This window comes from Scyliorhinus torazame, chromosome 8 (assembly GCF_047496885.1).
Source record: "Scyliorhinus torazame isolate Kashiwa2021f chromosome 8, sScyTor2.1, whole genome shotgun sequence".
NCBI classification, from domain to species: Eukaryota; Metazoa; Chordata; class Chondrichthyes; order Carcharhiniformes; family Scyliorhinidae; genus Scyliorhinus; species Scyliorhinus torazame.
In genome coordinates this window covers 126554903-126572725 of record NC_092714.1, presented here as the reverse complement: position 1 = coordinate 126572725, position 17823 = coordinate 126554903, and the positions used below count along the sequence as shown (strand labels likewise).

At 49.0% G+C, this 17823-nt stretch overlaps 1 protein-coding gene across 5 annotated transcripts in view; it reads right to left on the bottom strand.

Moving 5' to 3' along the window:
- LOC140428098 (uncharacterized) overlaps window positions 1-17823 on the bottom strand; it is a 135484-nt gene that overhangs the window by 37179 nt on the left and 80482 nt on the right. For all 5 annotated transcript variants that reach the window (XM_072514146.1, XM_072514147.1, XM_072514148.1 and 2 more), the window contains one exon: window positions 3688-3901. In XM_072514146.1, the coding sequence (XP_072370247.1) occupies window positions 3688-3901 (214 nt within the window). The remainder of the gene's footprint in view (window positions 1-3687; window positions 3902-17823) is intronic.

Here is a 17823-nt window from a genome sequence, read left to right as displayed (position 1 = left end):
AAAATTGGATGTGATTTAAATTTAAAGTAAAGGAACCAATCTTCTTCTTGAGTTTTTTTTTTGCCACACCTAAAAATGCACGCGGAAGATTAAGAACATACTTATGCCTGTTTCCATAACTAGGTTTACCTGGAACAGGTCACTAGACTGTTACCAAAGGTTATAGCTTGAGGGGCGCTGCTCCACATCAAGCATGGCTGACCAGGAAACTCTCCTGCTCTTACTGCCCGCCCTAGATGTATTGGAACGATTTACAGGTTGATAATCAACCTGTTTGGCCGTGTTATGAACATACCTTCCTTGGCCATCAAATATTATTAATAATAATAATAATAATAATTGGTTATTGTCACAAGTAGGCTTCAATGAAGTTTACTGTGAAACGCCCCTAGTCGCCACATTCTAGCGCCTGTTCGGGGAGGCCGGTACGGGAATTGAACCCGCGCTGCTGGCCTTGGTATGCTTTACAAGCCAGCTGTTTAGCCCACTGTGCTAAACCAGCCCCTCTTGGATTTGAACCTTGGGCTTCTCGCTTAGAGGCTGGGGTGCTACCCACTGTGCCACAAGACCTTCAAAAGGGGCCAATCGAAGTACACAAACTTTGAAAGCCCTTTAGGAGAGCCTAAAAGGGGCATCTTAACCCCTAACTGGCCTTTTTCAAAGCTGAAGGAGCAGAGATTAAGAAATGATGGGAGAGCATCCAAGGTGAAGACATGAATCTGCAGACAAGACAGAACAATCTAATACCCAACTTGATGCTTTGAAGGCTACTAAAGTTGATGGAACCAGCCACATAGGTCACCACTGTGGTCAGCTTTGACCTGATGTTTGACTGTCTGCCCATTCAAACAGGCTATTACCCCATGTGCCTAGCTCAGTGGTACATGACAGCCACAGGTGTCCTTGCATCAGATGGCACAGCTCTTCATCAGGCTCTTTGTTGACCCGCCTTCCGAGAAGAATGGTCCTGGCAGTCATGGCTACGGAGATGGGAAATGATTGGTGACATCCTGATCGGTGTGGACAATCAAGTAATGCCCCTCCTGATTACACTGGCAAAACTTTGCATGGCTTGCTGTGACTGGGGTGCTTTTGATTAACTCCCTGCAAAATGGTTAATAAGGCGCTCATGTATTATAGCAGCTGAGTTTTCCCGGCACAGGTTTATTTAGGAAGAAGAGCTTCAACAAGCACAATGTTTTCCAAGTGAGGCAACTACAATTGTTGACAGCGCCCTCAACAGTGTGCGGTCCATCTCCTGCACCACTACCCTCACACCCTTCCCTCCCTCCCAGAACAAGGATAGAGTCCCCCTTGTTATCCTCCGTCATTTCCGCCAACTCCAGTGTGCTGCCACCACAAAACACATCTTCCCTTCACTCCCTCTGTCAGCATTCTGTAGAGAATGTTCCCTCTGAGATAATCTGGTCCACTCCTCCACCATACCCAACATCTCTCCCATCAACCATAGCACCTTCCCATGCAACCGTAGAAGGTGTAACACCAGCCCCTTTACCTCTTCTATGCTTAACATCCCAGGCCCAAAACACTCATTCCAGGTTAAGCAGTGTTTCACTTGCACCTCTTTCAATTTGGTCTATTGCATTCGCTGCTCCCAATGTGGTCTCTTCTATATCAGAGACCAAACGCAGACTGGGTGATCGCTTTGCTGAGCACCTTGGGTCTGTGCGCATCAGGACCCTGAGCTTCCCGTTGCTTGCCATTTTAACACAAGACCCTGCTCCCATGCCCATATGTCTGTCCTTGGCCTGCTACAATGTTCCAGTGTAGCTTAACGCAAACTGGAGGAACATCTCATCTTCCGGTTAGGCACGCTGCAACCTTCCAGCCTCAACATCGAATTCAACAACTTCAGTTGATTAGCTCTACCCCACCTCGGCCCATTTGTTTTCATCCCATTTCATTTTAACTGTCTTTTACCATTTCTTTTTTTCTCATCTTTCTTTATATATATTTAACCCCCTCCCCCCGCCATCTTATCCACCTTTCCTTACCCTTTCGCCCCATTGTTTCCCCTCCCCCCACATCTACATCTGTCACAGTTTACCCTCTGATGTTAGTTTCTCTGCTGTTTGGCCTTTCACATCTTTTGTTCTCTCTGGGGACTGCCAGTAGCACTCTTTCTCCGTGGTTTCTGTGGCTATTAACACCCCGATTCCCTGGGTTTCTGTGGCTATGACTCATCTTTCATTCTCACTCCACAGTATAAATATTTCCCACTTTCTCAGTCTTATAGCTTTGACAAAGGGTCATCTGGACTCAAAATGTTAGCTCTTGTCTCTCCCTACAAATGCTGCCAGATCTGCTAAGATTTTCCAGCATTTTTTCTTAGGAGGCAACTTCACCTTTGCTGGTACAGGTATGTGTGTGTGTATAGATGGGGACTGATAGTAATGCACGCTGGAAGATTCCTGGAAGTATCAGCAATTGTAATAGGAATAAGGACAGCAGGCACAAATGCTCATGAAAGTCCAAATGGCAGGAGAACATAAACAAACAAAATGGCTCAGAATTTGGTTAAGCCACTCATCTTTAAAAAGCCACTTCAGCTTTCCTCAGCGATTCTGGATGCCAGGTATCCTGGGCACGGATTGGATGTGATGTCCAGGAAACCCATCCATCAGTAAATCCTCTTGAGGACTTCCACATGTCCTTCACTCACAAATAAAATTCCTGCCTGCTTTGAATCTGAGTTTCCAATATGTGCCTTAAGACGCCACTGGAAACGTGAGCAGCGCTGACAATGAATGGGATCCGTTTCTGCTCAATTTAGCCATCTATCCTTATTTTTGGGCTGTGACAAAAGGATGACAAATCAGTCCCATTGTTTTCCCTGGTACTGGTGTTCCATATTTTCACACCAACCAGTCTCGTGAACCTTGCTTGGCAGTGGGAAGTAAAGAATTTGTTGACCAGTTCTACAAATAATCAGTGGTAAATGGATGACTCACAAATAGAGTTGGAGAGAGGGGAAGGGCAAAAGAATCATACTGATCGGTACTTCTTCCCAGACGCTGCTTGATCAGAAAATTAAACAAACAACGGGTGGGATTTTCTAAAATGGAAGCTTCAGGATCGGCATCCGTTCCTGCTCCCCTCTTTTAAAAGCCAAATGGTAACAATACCATTACTGCGCAAATCATTAAGTAACCAGTATATCCTGATAAAATCATCATCTATGTTCTATCAAATGGTCACTGGATAGACATATGGATGATAAGAGAATAGTGTAGATGGGCTTTAGAGTGGTTTCACAGGTCGGCGCAACATCGAGGGCCGAAGGGCCTGTACTGCGCTGTAATGTTCTATGTTCTATCTTATACAAAATTGATATAGTTGTAGTTATGATTACCGCCAATCCTTTGTACTGCTGGTAGAGTGTCCCTTCCAAGTTAGTTCTTTAAAATAACTTGTTTTTTAAAAAACATAGAAAATTCAAAAAATAGGGTCAATCGTAAATCTTTGTGATCATGTGTGTTTTAAATTAGATCTTGATGGGGAGTATCCGTTTAGTAAGGAAATGCAAAAAGTACCATAAAGGTGAAGTTTACTAATCCTTATTGATTTGAATGAATATTTTTCACCACTGCTGTTTTTGAACATGTTTAAATAGGTCGTGAAACCAAAACTTAAAATTTAAAAAGTATTAAAGGCTATTTTCTCCACCTTTTGGTTCAAAGGCTCTCTGCTCATCATTCTCTGGCACAGTAGAGGTGTCTTGTTGTTCCCATTCCCGTTGCTGTACCTCCGTAGTTGCTTTGGCTTCTTCAGGATTTTGAGAAGGGATCAGCTCATCCTTGTCATCAGAATCCAGATTGACACATACCCCTGCTCCTTCTCCTTCCTGTTCTGGTTCTTTCCCATTGTCACCTGTGAGGTCCTAATGGCCAGAAATAATGGCTAATAAATAGGATTAACATAGAACCGCTCAGCTTCTAAAATTATGATGCAGTACAAAATATAGGTTAAGTTCTGAACAGACGTTGAAACAAATAGTTGCTCAGTTGAAGAGCTGAAAAAAAATCACATCATCCTTTGTCACAAGTCTGGGACACTGCTGTATAATCCATCAAGACCGGTAAGTAATCCCATGCTAAAGTAATCCTGCACCCAGGAGAATCCCCTGCACCCAGGAGAATCAAACTGGCATGGGTACAGTTGTGAGAATATTATTTTGGTGACATGATGATCTTTTTGAAATCACAGTGTAGCCACTAGAATGTACAATTATAAGATGTCTAAACAAATCCTTACAAATATGTATGACCTACTTTTTCCTGTTCACTTACTAAGATTATCAAGACCAGGAGCAAAATAAATTTTGTTATCATAATAATCATGATTAATGCTAATGATTTGTATTTACATAGCATCTTAACGTGGCAAAACATCCCAAGGTGCCACACAAGCACATCAAATAAAATTTGACAATGAGCCACATAAGGAAAAGTAGGGCAGAGGAGAGGTGTTTTTTTTGAGGAGTACCTTAAAGTAGGAATGAGTGGTAGAGAGGAGGAAGGGTTTTTTTTTTGGGGGGGGGGGGGGTTTGGAATTCCAGAGCTTGGGGTCTATGCAGCTGCAGATGGCGGTCAATGGTGGAATGACGAAAATCAGGGATGTTTACGGTGACCATTTTCAATAGGAATATACCCACTGGAGGCAGTAGTACCCACTTGTTACCACAAGATCATGCAGTTGTACAACATCTTTAAATATCACAATCGTGCATCCCTGTCATCGACTTCCGGTGGCGGCCATGGAGTGCGTGGTTGCACATTTGGCGGCTCTCGGTCAAAGTGGATTTTTTCGAACCTTCTCCACCCGAATGGTGTGGTATTTGGGGGCAAACAGTGTGTGAGTGCCCACGAAAGGTAATACTCCTCTGGTGAAGCTGGTGTATTGATCAGCGGGTGAGAAGTGCCATGAGAAAGAGAGCAGCTAGAGAAGGAACATTTTCATGGTGCGCCACAGGTGATGATGGAGTAGCTGGTGTTAAATAATAAATGAAAGCGGCAGTGCTGTCCGCCCAGTGGTCGACAGAGCAGCTGGTGTTAAATAATAAATTCCAACAGCAGAGGAAAGAGGCTTTGGAGGATTTGGCCACGGTGGTGGAGCCGCTCAGAGCTGCGATTGAGAGTGGAGCAGAGTCAGGAGGCTCAGGGCCTGGCGATCCAGAGGGTGGAGGGGTCGGTGGGGAGCATGAGGATCAGCTGACATCGCTGGAGGTGGAGATGGGGATGGTGTTGAGCAGTCAGAAGAGGCTAAGGGAGAAATTGGAGGATCTCTAGAACCTCTCCAGGAAGCAGAATTTGAGGATCGTCAGGTTGGCTGTGGGCATTGAGGGAGCATGTGGGAGGTTGATGAGGGAGGGGGCCTTTCATTGGCCCCTCAAGGTGGATCAGGCACACAGGAGGCCGCAGGTGGGGGAACCGCCAAAGGTGATGGTGACGAGGCAGCATCGATTTTTGCACAAAGAAAAAATTCTGAAGTGGGCATGGCAGATGAAGAAATGCACTTGGGAAGGGAGGGAGCTGCGGATTTACCAGGACCTGGGTACGGAGCTGGTTAAGTGGAGGGCCGGGTACAACTGTATAAAGGCAGCCCACTAAGAAGGGGGTGAAGTTCAGGGTTTTGTACCCTGCCCGCTTTTGGGTGACGCATCAAAAGCAGGAATTTTATTTTGACTTGCCAGAGGAGGCGATGGATTTTGTGAGGGACCGTGGACTGGGAGGAGTGTGAGGACATTGAACTTTGAAGAGCTTTATGTTCATTGTGGGGCACTTGGGATGGGCTTCGACAGGGGAGTGGTGATGGCGAGTGTGCCCTATGTTTATTGATGGTTTGGAGGATTTGGGAGGTGGACTGGAGGAGTGAGAGGAAGTCAAGAGACCAAGGGCGTGGCCACCATGCTAGCTGGGTGGGCTAATTAATGGGAATGAAGTGGAGGGTCGACTGGTTGGGGGGGGGGGGGTGGGGAAGAGTTGCTGACCTTGGTGTGGCACAGTTGGGAAGAGAGAGGTGGCGGTGCACATCTGTGGGCGGGCCTGGAGGGGCATGTGACACGGGCCAGCTTAAAAGGGGGTATGGCTGATCGGTAGGGGAGGGAGGCGGGGAGCCCCCCCGACTAGGCTGGTCATGTGGAATGTGAGAGGGTTGAACGTGCCGGTTAAAAGATCATGTATGGGACTTCCGGGTGCGGCGATGACCAGCTGAGTCGCACGTTTCGGCAGCTCCCGGTGGAACGGACTTTTGGGCTCTTAATAAGAGCCCCAACGGCAATTTTAACGGCTAAAAAGTACTGTGCGGTGAACCAGAAGGGAATCCCCCCTGGATACGGATGAAAAAAGGAGAGGAAGGTGGCCGGATTGCGGTGGATCCTTTAGAGCAGCGGCAAGGAAGGCAAGCAAAAACCAAGATGGCGTCGGAAGGTGGCAGTTTAATATGGGGCCCTGAACAACACGAGTTTTTGAAACGCTGCGTGGAAGAACTCAAAAAGGAAATGAAGAAGGAGCTGTTGGCCCCGATATTACAGGCGATCGAAGGGCTAAAGGAGGAGCAAAAGACCCAGGAGCGGGAGCTTCGGGTCGTGAAGGCAAAGGCTGCCGAGAATGAGGACGACATACAGGGCCTGGTGGTGAAGACGGAGATGCACGAGGCACACCATAAACGATGTGTGGAAAGGCTGGAGGCGTTGGAGAACAACGCGAGGAGGAACAACCTAAGGATTCTTGGTCTTCCTGAAGGTGCGGAGGGAGCGGACGTCGGGGCATATGTGAGCACGATGCTGCACTCGTTAATGGGAGCGGAGGCCCCGGCGGGTCCGCTGGAGGTGGAGGGAGCATACCGAGTGATGGCGCGAGGACCGAGAGCAGGAGAAATTCCTAGAGCCATAGTGGTGAGATTCCTCCGTTTTAAGGATAGAGAGATGGTCCTTAGATGGGCAAAGAAAACTCGGAGCAGTAAGTGGGAGAACGCGGTGATCCGCGTATACCAAGACTGGAGTGCGGAGGTGGCGAGAAGGAGGGCGAGCTTTAATCGGGCCAAGGCGGTGCTTCACAAAAAGAAGATAAAATTCGGAATGCTGCAACCGGCAAGACTGTGGGTCACATATCAAGGGAGGCACCACTACATTGAGACGGCGGATGAGGCGTGGACTTTTATCGTGGAAAAAAAATTGGAATGAGCGGGTTATTAAAAAAGAACGTTTGAAACAAAGTGGTGGGGCGAGTATGGGGGGCGAAGAGGGGGGGTAAAAAGGGGGGAAAGAGGAGTTTTATGTTATTAATCCTGCGATGTGGTAACTTTTCTCTCTTCCACAGGAGGTGGTGGGGGGAGGAAAGGAGGTGGAAGAGATGGGGCGTTGGCCATTGGGGACGGGGCCAAGGGGGAAGCGGGGCTCGGTTCCCGCGCTATGATAATCATGGCGGGAATAGGGAAGCAGGAAGGAGGAGGCGTCGCACGGTGCGAGCCGAGGTCACGGGGGGGCAGCCGAGGTCGGCCAGAGTTTGCTGACTTCTGGGAGCAGCATGGGGGGGTGTAACTACGCTAGTGGGGGATCTAGCGGGGGGGGGTGGGAGGGGGGAATTATTGGGCTGCTGCTACTGGGGAGAGGGGGGAGCTGGTATGGGGTGGGATAGGCGGGGGGGGCACCGCCTGGGGGGGACACAGCTGCGTGGGAACCGGGTGAGGAGCTGGAAAAAGGGGATGGCTAATCGACAAGGGGGAGGGGGTAAAAAGCCCCCCAACCCGGCTGATCACGTGGAACGTGAGAGGGCTGAACGGGCCGATAAAGAGGGCACGGGTACTCGCACACCTTAAGAAACTTAAGGCAGACGTGGTTATGTTACAGGAAACGCACTTGAAACTGATAGACCAGGTGAGACTACGCAAAGGTTGGGTGGGGCAGGTGTTCCATTCGGGGCTAGATGCGAAAAACAGGGGGGTGGCTATATTAGTGGGGAAGCGGGTAATGTTTGAGGCAAAGACTATAGTGGCAGATAGCGGGGGCAGATACGTGATGGTGAGTGGCAAACTACAGGGGGAGACGGTGGTTTTGGTAAATGTATATGCCCCGAACTGGGATGATGCCAATTTTATGAGGCGTATGTTAGGACGCATCCCGGACCTAGAGGTGGGAAAGTTGGTAATGGGGGGAGATTTAAATACGGTGTTGGAACCAGGGCTGGACAGGTCGAGGTCCAGGACTGGAAGGAGGCCGGCAGCAGCCAAGGTGCTTAAAGATTTTATGGAGCAGATGGGAGGAGTCGACCCGTGGAGATTTAGCAGACCTAGGAGTAAGGAGTTTTTGTTTTTCTCCTATGTCCACAAAGTCTATTCGCGAATAGACTTTTTTGTTTTGGGAAGGGCATTGATCCCGAAGGTGAGGGGAACGGAGTATACGGCTATAGCCATTTTGGATCACGCTCCACATTGGGTGGACTTGGAGATAGGGGAGGAAACAGAAGGGCGCCCACCCTGGAGAATGGACATGGGACTAATGGCAGATGAGGGTGTGTGTCTAAGGGTGAGGGGGTGCATTGAAAAGTACTTGGAACTCAATGATAATGGGGAGGTCCAGGTGGGAGTGGTCTGGGAGGCGCTGAAGGCAGTGGTTAGAGGGGAGCTGATATCAATAAGGGCACATAAAGGAAAGCAGGAGAGTAGGGAACGGGAGCGGTTGCTGCAAGAACTTCTGAGGGTGGACAGGCAATATGCGGAGGCACCGGAGGAGGGACTGTACAGGGAAAGGCAAAGGCTACTCGTAGAATTTGACTTGCTGACAACGGGTACTGCAGAGGCACAGTGGAGGAAGGCACAGGGTGTACAGTACGAATATGGGGAGAAGGCGAGCAGGTTGCTGGCCCACCAATTGAGGAAAAGGGGAGCAGCAAGGGAAATAGGGGGAGTGAGGGATGAGGAAGGAGAGATGGAGCGGGGAGCGGAGAGAGTGAATGGAGTGTTCAAGGCATTTTATAAAAAATTATACGAAGCTCAACCCCCGGATGGGAGGGAGAGAATGATGGGCTTTCTGGACCGGCTGGAATTTCCCAAGGTGGAGGAGCAGGAAAGGGTGGGACTGGGAGCACAGATTGAAATAGAGGAAGTAGTGAAAGGAATTAGGAGCATGCAGGCGGGGAAGGCTCCGGGACCGGATGGATTCCCAGTTGAATTTTACAGGAAATATGTGGACTTGCTCGCCCCGCTACTGATGAGGACCTTTAATGAGGCAAAGGAAAGGGGACAGCTGCCTCCGACTATGTCTGAGGCAACGATATCGCTTCTCCTAAAGAAAGAAAAGGACCCGCTGCAATGCGGGTCCTATAGACCTATTTCCCTCCTAAATGTAGACGTTAAGATTCTGGCCAAGGTAATGGCAATGAGGATAGAGGATTGTGTCCCGAGGGTGGTCCATGAGGACCAAACTGGGTTTGTGAAGGGGAGACAGCTGAATACGAATATACGGAGGCTGCTAGGGGTAATGATGATGCCCCCACCAGAGGGGGAAGCGGAGATAGTGGTGGCGATGGATGCCGAGAAAGCATTTGATAGAGTGGAGTGGGATTATTTGTGGAAGGTGCTGAGGAGATTTGGTTTTGGAGATGATTATGTTGGATGGGTGCAGCTGTTGTATAGGGCCCCAGTGGCGAGTGTGGTCACGAATGGACGGGGATCTGCATACTTTCGGCTCCATAGAGGGACAAGGCAGGGATGCCCTCTGTCCCCATTATTGTTTGCACTGGCGATTGAGCCCCTGGCAATAGCATTGAGGGGTTCCAAGAAGTGGAGGGGAGTACTTAGAGGAGGAGAAGAACACCGGGTATCTCTGTATGCGGATGATTTGTTGTATGTGGCGGACCCGGCGGAGGGGATGCCAGAGATAATGCGGACACTTCGGGAGTTTGGAGAATTCTCAGGATATAAACTGAACATGGGGAAAAGTGAGTTGTTTGTGGTGCATCCAGGGGAGCAGAGCAGAGAAATAGAGGACTTTCCACTGAGGAAGGTAACAAGGGACTTTCGTTACTTGGGGATCCAGATAGCTAAGAGTTGGGGTACATTGCATAGGTTAAATTTAACGCGATTGGTGGAACAAATGGAGGAGGACTTCAAGAGATGGGACATGGTATCCCTGCACTGGCAGGGAAGGTGCAGGCGGTTAAAATGGTAGTCCTCCCGAGATTCATCTTTGTGTTTCAGTGCCTCCCGGTGGTGATCACGAAGGCTTTTTTCAAAAGGATCGAAAAGAGTATCATGAGTTTTGTGTGGGCCGGGAAGACCCCGAGAGTGAGGAAGGGATTCTTACAGCGTAATAGGGGGGGGCTGGCACTACCGAGCCTAAGTGAGTACTACTGGGCCGCCAATATCTCAATGGTGAGTAAGTGGATGGGAGAAGAGGAGGGAGCGGCATGGAAGAGATTGGAGAGGGCATCCTGTAGGGGGACTAGCCTACAAGCTATGGTGACGGCCCCATTGCCGTTTTCACCGAAGAAATACACCACAAGCCCGGTGGTGGTGGCGACTTTGAAAATTTGGGGACAGTGGAGACGGCATAGGGGAAAGACGGGAGCCTTGGTGGGGTCCCCGATAAGAAATAACCATAGGTTTGCCCCGGGGAGAATGGATGGGGGATTTGGAATATGGCAAAGAGCAGGAGTAACGCAACTGAAAGATCTGTTTGTGGATGGGAAGTTCGCAAGTCTGGGAGCGCTGACCGAGAAATATGGGTTGCCCCAAGGGAATGCATTCCGGTATATGCAACTGGGGGCTTTTGCGAGGCAACAGGTGAGGGAATTCCCGCAGCTCCCGTCGCATGAGGTGCAGGACAGAGTGATCTCAAAGACATGGGTGGGGGACGGTAAGGTGTCAGATATATATAGGGAAATGAGGGACGAGGGGGAGATTATGGTAGATGAGCTGAAAGGGAAATGGGAAGAAGAGCTGGGGGAGGAGATTGAGGAGGGGCTGTGGGCAGATGCCCTAAGTAGGGTAAACTCATCGTCCTTGTGTGCCAGGCTAAGCCTGATTCAATTTAAGGTGTTACACAGGGCACATATGACTGGAGCACGGCTCAGTAAATTTTTTTGGGTAGAGGATAGGTGTGCGAGACGCTCGAGAAGCCCGGCGAATCACACCCACATGTTCTGGTCATGTCCGGCACTACAGGGGTTCTGGGTGGGGGTGACAAAGGTGCTTTCGAAAGTAGTGGGGGTCCAGGTCGAACCAAGCTGGGGGTTGGCTATATTTGGGGTTGCACAAGAGCCGGGAGTGCAGGAGGCGAGAGAGGCCGATGTTTTGGCCTTTGCGTCCCTAGTAGCCCGGCGCAGGATACTGTTGATGTGGAAGGAAGCCAAGCCCCCGGGGGTGGAGACCTGGATAAATGACATGGCAGCGTTTATAAAGCTGGAACGGATTAAGTTCGTCCTAAGGGGATTGGCTCAAGGGTTCACCAGGCGGTGGCAACCGTTCGTCGAATACCTCACAGAAAGATAGAGGGAATGGAAAAGAAGAAGGCAGCAGCAGCAGCCCAGGGGAGGTGGGGGGGGGGGGGGGTGGGGGGGGGGGGGGGAGAGGAACCAGAAGGACTCTCAGGGTTGTTAATATATATGTATAATATGTATAGGTCGTTGCTATAAATAATTGTATATTAAATCATATTTTTGGAGAGTGTTTATCTGAGACAAGGCAGTTGCCTTTTAGTTTTCGTTTTTGTTATATATTATTTATTCTTTGTTTATAAAACAGGTCATTGTTATTTATACTGTTATATTATTGTGTAAATGATACACAATGTACTGTGATGGTTGACCAAAAATTTTCAATAAAATATTTTTTTTTAAAAAAGATCATGTATGTTCATTCTTCTGAGGAGTCTGAGTACAGACGTGTTTTTGCAAGAGACACACCTGAAGTTGGGGGATCAGACGACACCGAGGAAGGGATGGGTGGGGCAGGTGTTGCACTGGGGCTGGTCCTGAAGATGAAGGGGTTGGCGGTGTTGGTTAAAAAGAGCGTGGGCATGGTGTAACGAGAACAATCTCACCCTCGGGCAGCACGGTGGCACAGTGGTTAGCATTTGCTGCCTCACGGCGCTGAGGTCCCAGGTTCAATCCCGGCTCTGGGTCACTGTCCGTGTGGAGTTTGCATATTCTCCCAGTGTTTGTGTGGGTTTCGCCTCCACAACCCAAGAGATGTGCAGGGTAGGTGGATTGGCCACGCTAAATTGCCCCTTCATTCGAGAAAATGAATTGGGTACTCTAAAATTATTATTTTTTAAATAAGAGGGTGGCTTTTGAGGTGGAGAGCAGTGGCTGATCCGAGGGTTAGGTATGATATGGTCAGTGAAAGCTGGAGGGGATGCCGGTGGTCCTGGTGAATGTGTGGACTTTGAGGGGGTTGTTAGGGAAGATCCCGGACCTGAACAAGCATCGGCTGATTATGGGGGTGTTATTTCAATACGGTCCTGGACCTGAGTCTGGAATGGTCGAGTCCTAAGTCGCCACGGGTGTCGGTGATGGCAAGAGTGTTGAGGGGGTTCATGGAGCGCATTGGGGGAGTGGACCCGTGGAGGTTTGGGAGGCCAAGGGTGAAGGAGTTTTCATACTTCTCCGATGTGCTCCGGATGTACTCTTGGATCGTTTTCTTTTTGTGCTGGACAATGCGCTGCTGGCGGGATGGCCAAATCAGAGGACTCGGCGATTGTGCTTCCTGACCAGGCGCTGCATTGGGTGGATTTGCGGGTGGTTCAGGGGGAGGCCCAGTGGCCGCACTGGAGGTTAGACGTGGGGCTGTTGATGGATGACGGTGCGCGCGAGTGGGTGAGGGCTGCCATCCGGGGATATATGGAATTGAACGTCACGGGAGAGGTCACAGCCGCCATGTGGGAGGCACTCAAGGCAGTAGTTAGGGGAACTGATTTTGATTTGGGCCCACAGGGAGAGGGTGGAGCAATAGGAGAGAGCAAGGCTGGTAGATGAGATTCTGGTGGATCAGAGGATCTCAGCGGCACCAGAGGAGAGGCTGTTAAGAAAGATGGAGTTTGGACTGGTGTCCACGGGGAAGGGCCAGTGTCGGAGTACAGGGAGATGGAGGAAAGAATGCTGAGCCACCAGTTGAGAAAGCAAGCAGTGGCGAGAGAGATTGGTAGGGTGAGGGACAAGAGAGGTAAGGTGATGTCAGATCCGAAGGGGGCATTTGAGGCCTTCTATATTAGACTGTATGAGTCAGAGCCTCCAACAGGGGAGGAGGGGATGCGGCGGTTTCTGGATGGGATGGAGTTCCCAAGGTGGAGGGGGAGAGGGTGCAGGGAAGGTGTTACGAATCTGATAAATTACTATTAGCTGGCGTATATTGCGATGGTGAGGAAATGGGCTGTGGAGGAGAGGTTGGTCTGGGGGGGGGGGGGGGGGGGGCGTGGAGACGGCGTCGTGTAAGGGAATGAGTTTTTGGTGGCTTTACTATTCTCGCCAGCCAGGTACTCTGTGAGCTCAGTGGTGGTATCGGCGTAAGGATGTGTAGCCAGTGCAGGCAACATTTTGGGCTGGAGGGCATGTCCGTTGTGCGTGCCGATATATGACAACCATAGGTTTATGCCGGTGGGGCTGGATGAGAGGTTCCAGAGGTTGCTGGAGATGGGGATCAAGTATTTTATAGGGGGCAAATCTGCAGGGCTGGAGGAGTTGGAGGAATTGTATGAATTGGCCAAAGGGAATGGTTTCAGGTACCTGCAGGTGAGGGATTTCATGAGGAGAGGGGTGCCGTCCTTCCCAGGGCTGACGCCTCTGGTGTTCCAGGATAAATTGTTGTCAGAGGACGAAACGGGAGTGTGTCAGGTGTATATATAAGGAATTGATGGAGAGGGAGGACACTCCGGTGGAGGAGATCAACGCAAGTGGGAGGAGGAACTGGGAGGGGAGCTGCAGGACAGGACGTGGGTGGAGGCCTTGTGGAGGGTGAATGGGTCCTCATCGTATGCGAGGTCAAGCCTCATCCAGTTTAAAATGATGCATAGGGCCCGCGAGGATGAACAGGTTCTTTGAGGGGGTGGAAGACAGGTATGAGGGGTGTGCAGGGCGTCCCGCGAATCACGCCCACATGTTTGTGTGTGTCCAAGACGGAGGGGGTTCTGGCAGGGATTTTCAGACGTTATGTCCGAGATTCTGGGTGTCGGAGTGGCCCCGAGTCCAGAGGCCTGTGGTGCAGGAAGATCCGGGGAGGGGCGGAAAGAGAGGCCGAGGTACTGGCTTTTGCCTCCCTGATAACCTGGAGACAGATTTGGTTGTGTTGGTGTGATTCGGAGCTACCAAAGGCAGGGGTATGGGTGAGCGACCTGGCAGAATTCCTGAGGTTGGAGAAGGTCAAGTTCGCTAGCAGGGGTCGGTGGAGGGGTTCACCCGTAGGTAGAAACCTTTCATTGATTTCTTCAAGGAGGATTGAGGGGTCAGCTGGAGGGGGGGGGGCGGGGGGTGGTAAGAATTGGGACGGCAGGATGTGGTGGGGTGTTGGTATCAGGGGAAGTTGGGGGTTGGTGGTTGCTTGTTTCAGTTGATGTATTATTCTTCTGGAATTTTCTGTATATATATGAAAAGCCTTGAATAAAGATATATTTTTGCATCCCCGTTCATCATTGGCAATGCCAGTATTAATTACCCATCCATAGTTTCTCTAAGGAGCTGTTAAATCTTTGTAGCAGTTGTGATGCAACTAAATGATTTGCTCCAGAGGGCAATTTATAATGAACTATGTTGGTGTGGGGCTAGAGTCAGATACAGAACAGAAAAGACCAGCATTTTCCTCCTCTACAAAAGGACATCAGGGAAACAGTTGGGCATTTACAACAGTCTGGCAGCTCCATGGTCACGGTTGCTCATAGAAGATTTTTCATCTCTTAAAACAAAACTGAATTCATTGTTCCAGATTTTTATTATCTCTCTCTCACGTGGAGGCCAGAGATCCCCCCCCACCCGGCAGCACGGTGGTTAGCACTGCTGCCTCACAGCTCCAGGGAGCCGGGTTCAATTCCAGCCGTGGATGACTGTCTGTGTGCAGCTTGCACTTTCTCCCAGTGTCTGCGTGGGTTTTCTCCGGGTGCTCCAGTTTCCTCCCAAGGTCCAAAGATGTGCAGGTTAGGTGGGGTTGTGGGAATGGGGCGGAGGAGCTTTTGCAAGGTTGGTGCAGACTCGATGGGCCAAATGGCCTTATTCTGCACTGTAGAGATTCTTTGATTCCCTTAGACACAGCGCTAACACATCAGCAAGCTAATCATTGGCCTGTAATGGGAATAGTTGATGCTTCCATGAATAACCTAGATCTAACTAGTATACATCCGTTCCATTATTACAGGCGAGGAAACAGATGTAACCTTTATGATGGAAGATTGGAAAAATGTATTTGACACGCAACCTATTGGTTGAATTCTGTACAGTCCTTCATTCACTATAGAATGCTATACCCCATTATGTAATTTAAAACCGTTAAAAAAAAAAATCAAATGTAGACAACTTTAAAACATACCAGCCAGCCATGATTTCAAGAAACAAATCACAGAAAGCTGTATGAGCGAAGTAAAATGATATCATGGGGCAAAATTTGCTGAAAATTATGGTGCAGAAATTCCAGGAAATCATGGAGAGAGCGAGAGAGAGAGAGAGTGACCTTTGCCATTACAAACACCGATGTTCTCAATCATTTTACTTCTGAAGCCCCCCCTCCCGTGTAGAAAAAAAATCCAGTCACCCGGTGTAACAAAACACAGCTATTTAAGTATAAATCCTGCCACGTGTGTGGTACTAATCAGCAGCAAGTGCACACACAGCAAGATCCCTTAGCAGAGCGTCAGAGAGATGCACATTGCAGATGGTGATCTAAGCTCCAAGTTCACGTCGCAGTGTTAAAAAATGTCAACATTCACGGTCGTCTGCCCCTCTGGTGAATGACAGTCTGGTTGAGAACTGGACCTGGCTTGCTAGTACCTGGTGGCAGTGGACAGTTTGATGAGCTACCCATGCTGTGCTCAGCTCTGTAAACAGCTTCTAAGCACAAGCTGCAGTGAGCCACTGATTGAGCAAATATTCACTGACACGCTTTTGTTAATTTTCGGCCCTTTACCTCACAAAACAGACATCGAATCCCAAGCAACCTGTTGCCCCGCCTACCCTATTCAAACGGAGCAAACAGGGAGAGTTCATGCTGCACGGTCTGTGAGGGAAAGAGCCCACTGCCAACCATCACCAATGGATCTGGGAGATGGGGGTGTGGTGTCACCTCTCCTCCAACTTTGTGGCACATTGGTACGACCTTGCATCAGTGCTCTGATCTATATTTAGAATTTTAAAACATTTATTGCAAGGGGAATGGAATATAAATGTAGGGAAGTTTTACTGCAGCAACGCAAGGGCTTTGATGAAAATAAATGTGGAATACAGTGTACAGGAGGAGGTTTCCAATTGCGGGAGAGACTAGGACTAGGGGGGGTACATTCAAGAATAAGAGATCTACCCTTTTTAAGTTGGAAACAAGATTTTCTTTCTCTTGAGGATTGTTCGTCTGTGGAATTCTCTTCCTCAGAAAGCAGTGGAGGCTGGGCCGCTGAATTTATTCAAGGCAGAGTTAGGCAAATACACGAGGGAATCGAGGGTTATGGGGACAGGCAGGTGGCAAAGTGGAGTTGTGACCACAACCAGATCCACATAACCTTATTGAATAGCACAACAGGCTTGAAGGGCCGAATGGCCTACTCTTGCTTTAAGTCCCATCTTCCTCTGAACTTTTTTGGGGAACTAGATTAAAGATATATTTCAGTGTTTCGCTCTTAGTAATAAATGGGACACCCCGGACATTGTTAGAGCACTTTTTTTGTTTTGTTGACAGTACTTGCAGAATGGGAATTTTAAAAGATTTTATTCTCAGAAGATGCTATTTTGGTGACACCTTGAAACTCTCGCTGATACCTATGGGGCCATAGACACAAGAGGTTCCCTGATACACCACAATTTCCTGACACTTCTGTCCTGTTTCATAAGAACCCTCACTGTTGAACAGTAATTATAAGTGGCCCGCTCCATTAAAATGAACACAGAGATGAAATTGCTGAATTGTGCTGCTGTAACTGCAACTTGGGCCATGAAAGAAAAGTGCTGGAGGGCTCAGTATGCTTGATGCAATCAGGCATCATCGATTCCTGTTTGAATTAAGAAATTTGTAGACGTCACAAGATACTTTTTTCAAAAGAAATTCAGTGGTGCAGCTCCGACAATGTTTAGAGTCACTGTTGTAAATAGCAAAGCCACAAGTAATACATGGCATCGCCAGTCCAATCGTTAAACTACCAATCAAATGTAATTTTTAAAATAAGTAATTTGGTGCTGATCCTACACTTGCAAATATGCTTATTTATATGTTATTATGGGTGGCACGGTAGCACAGTGGGTAGCACTGTTGCTTAACAGCTCCAGCGTCCCAGATTCGATTCCCGGCTTGGGTCACTGTCTGTGTGGAGTCTGCACGGAGTCTGCACGTTCTCCCAGTGTCTGTGTGGGTTTCCTCCGGGTGCTCCGGTTTTCTCCCAGAAGTCCCGAAAGGCATGCAGGTTAGGTGGATTGGATATTCTAAATTCTCCCTCCGTGTACCAGAACAGGCGCCGGAATGTGGCCACTAGGGGATTTTCACAGTAACTTCATTGCAGTGTTAATGTAAGCCTACTTGTGACAATAAAGGTTATTATTGTTAAAATCCAACTGATTACATAGAGTTTAATTGACTGCTTCAGTAGCTGATCATGAAAAGCCTCTGGCATCCAGGTCGTTT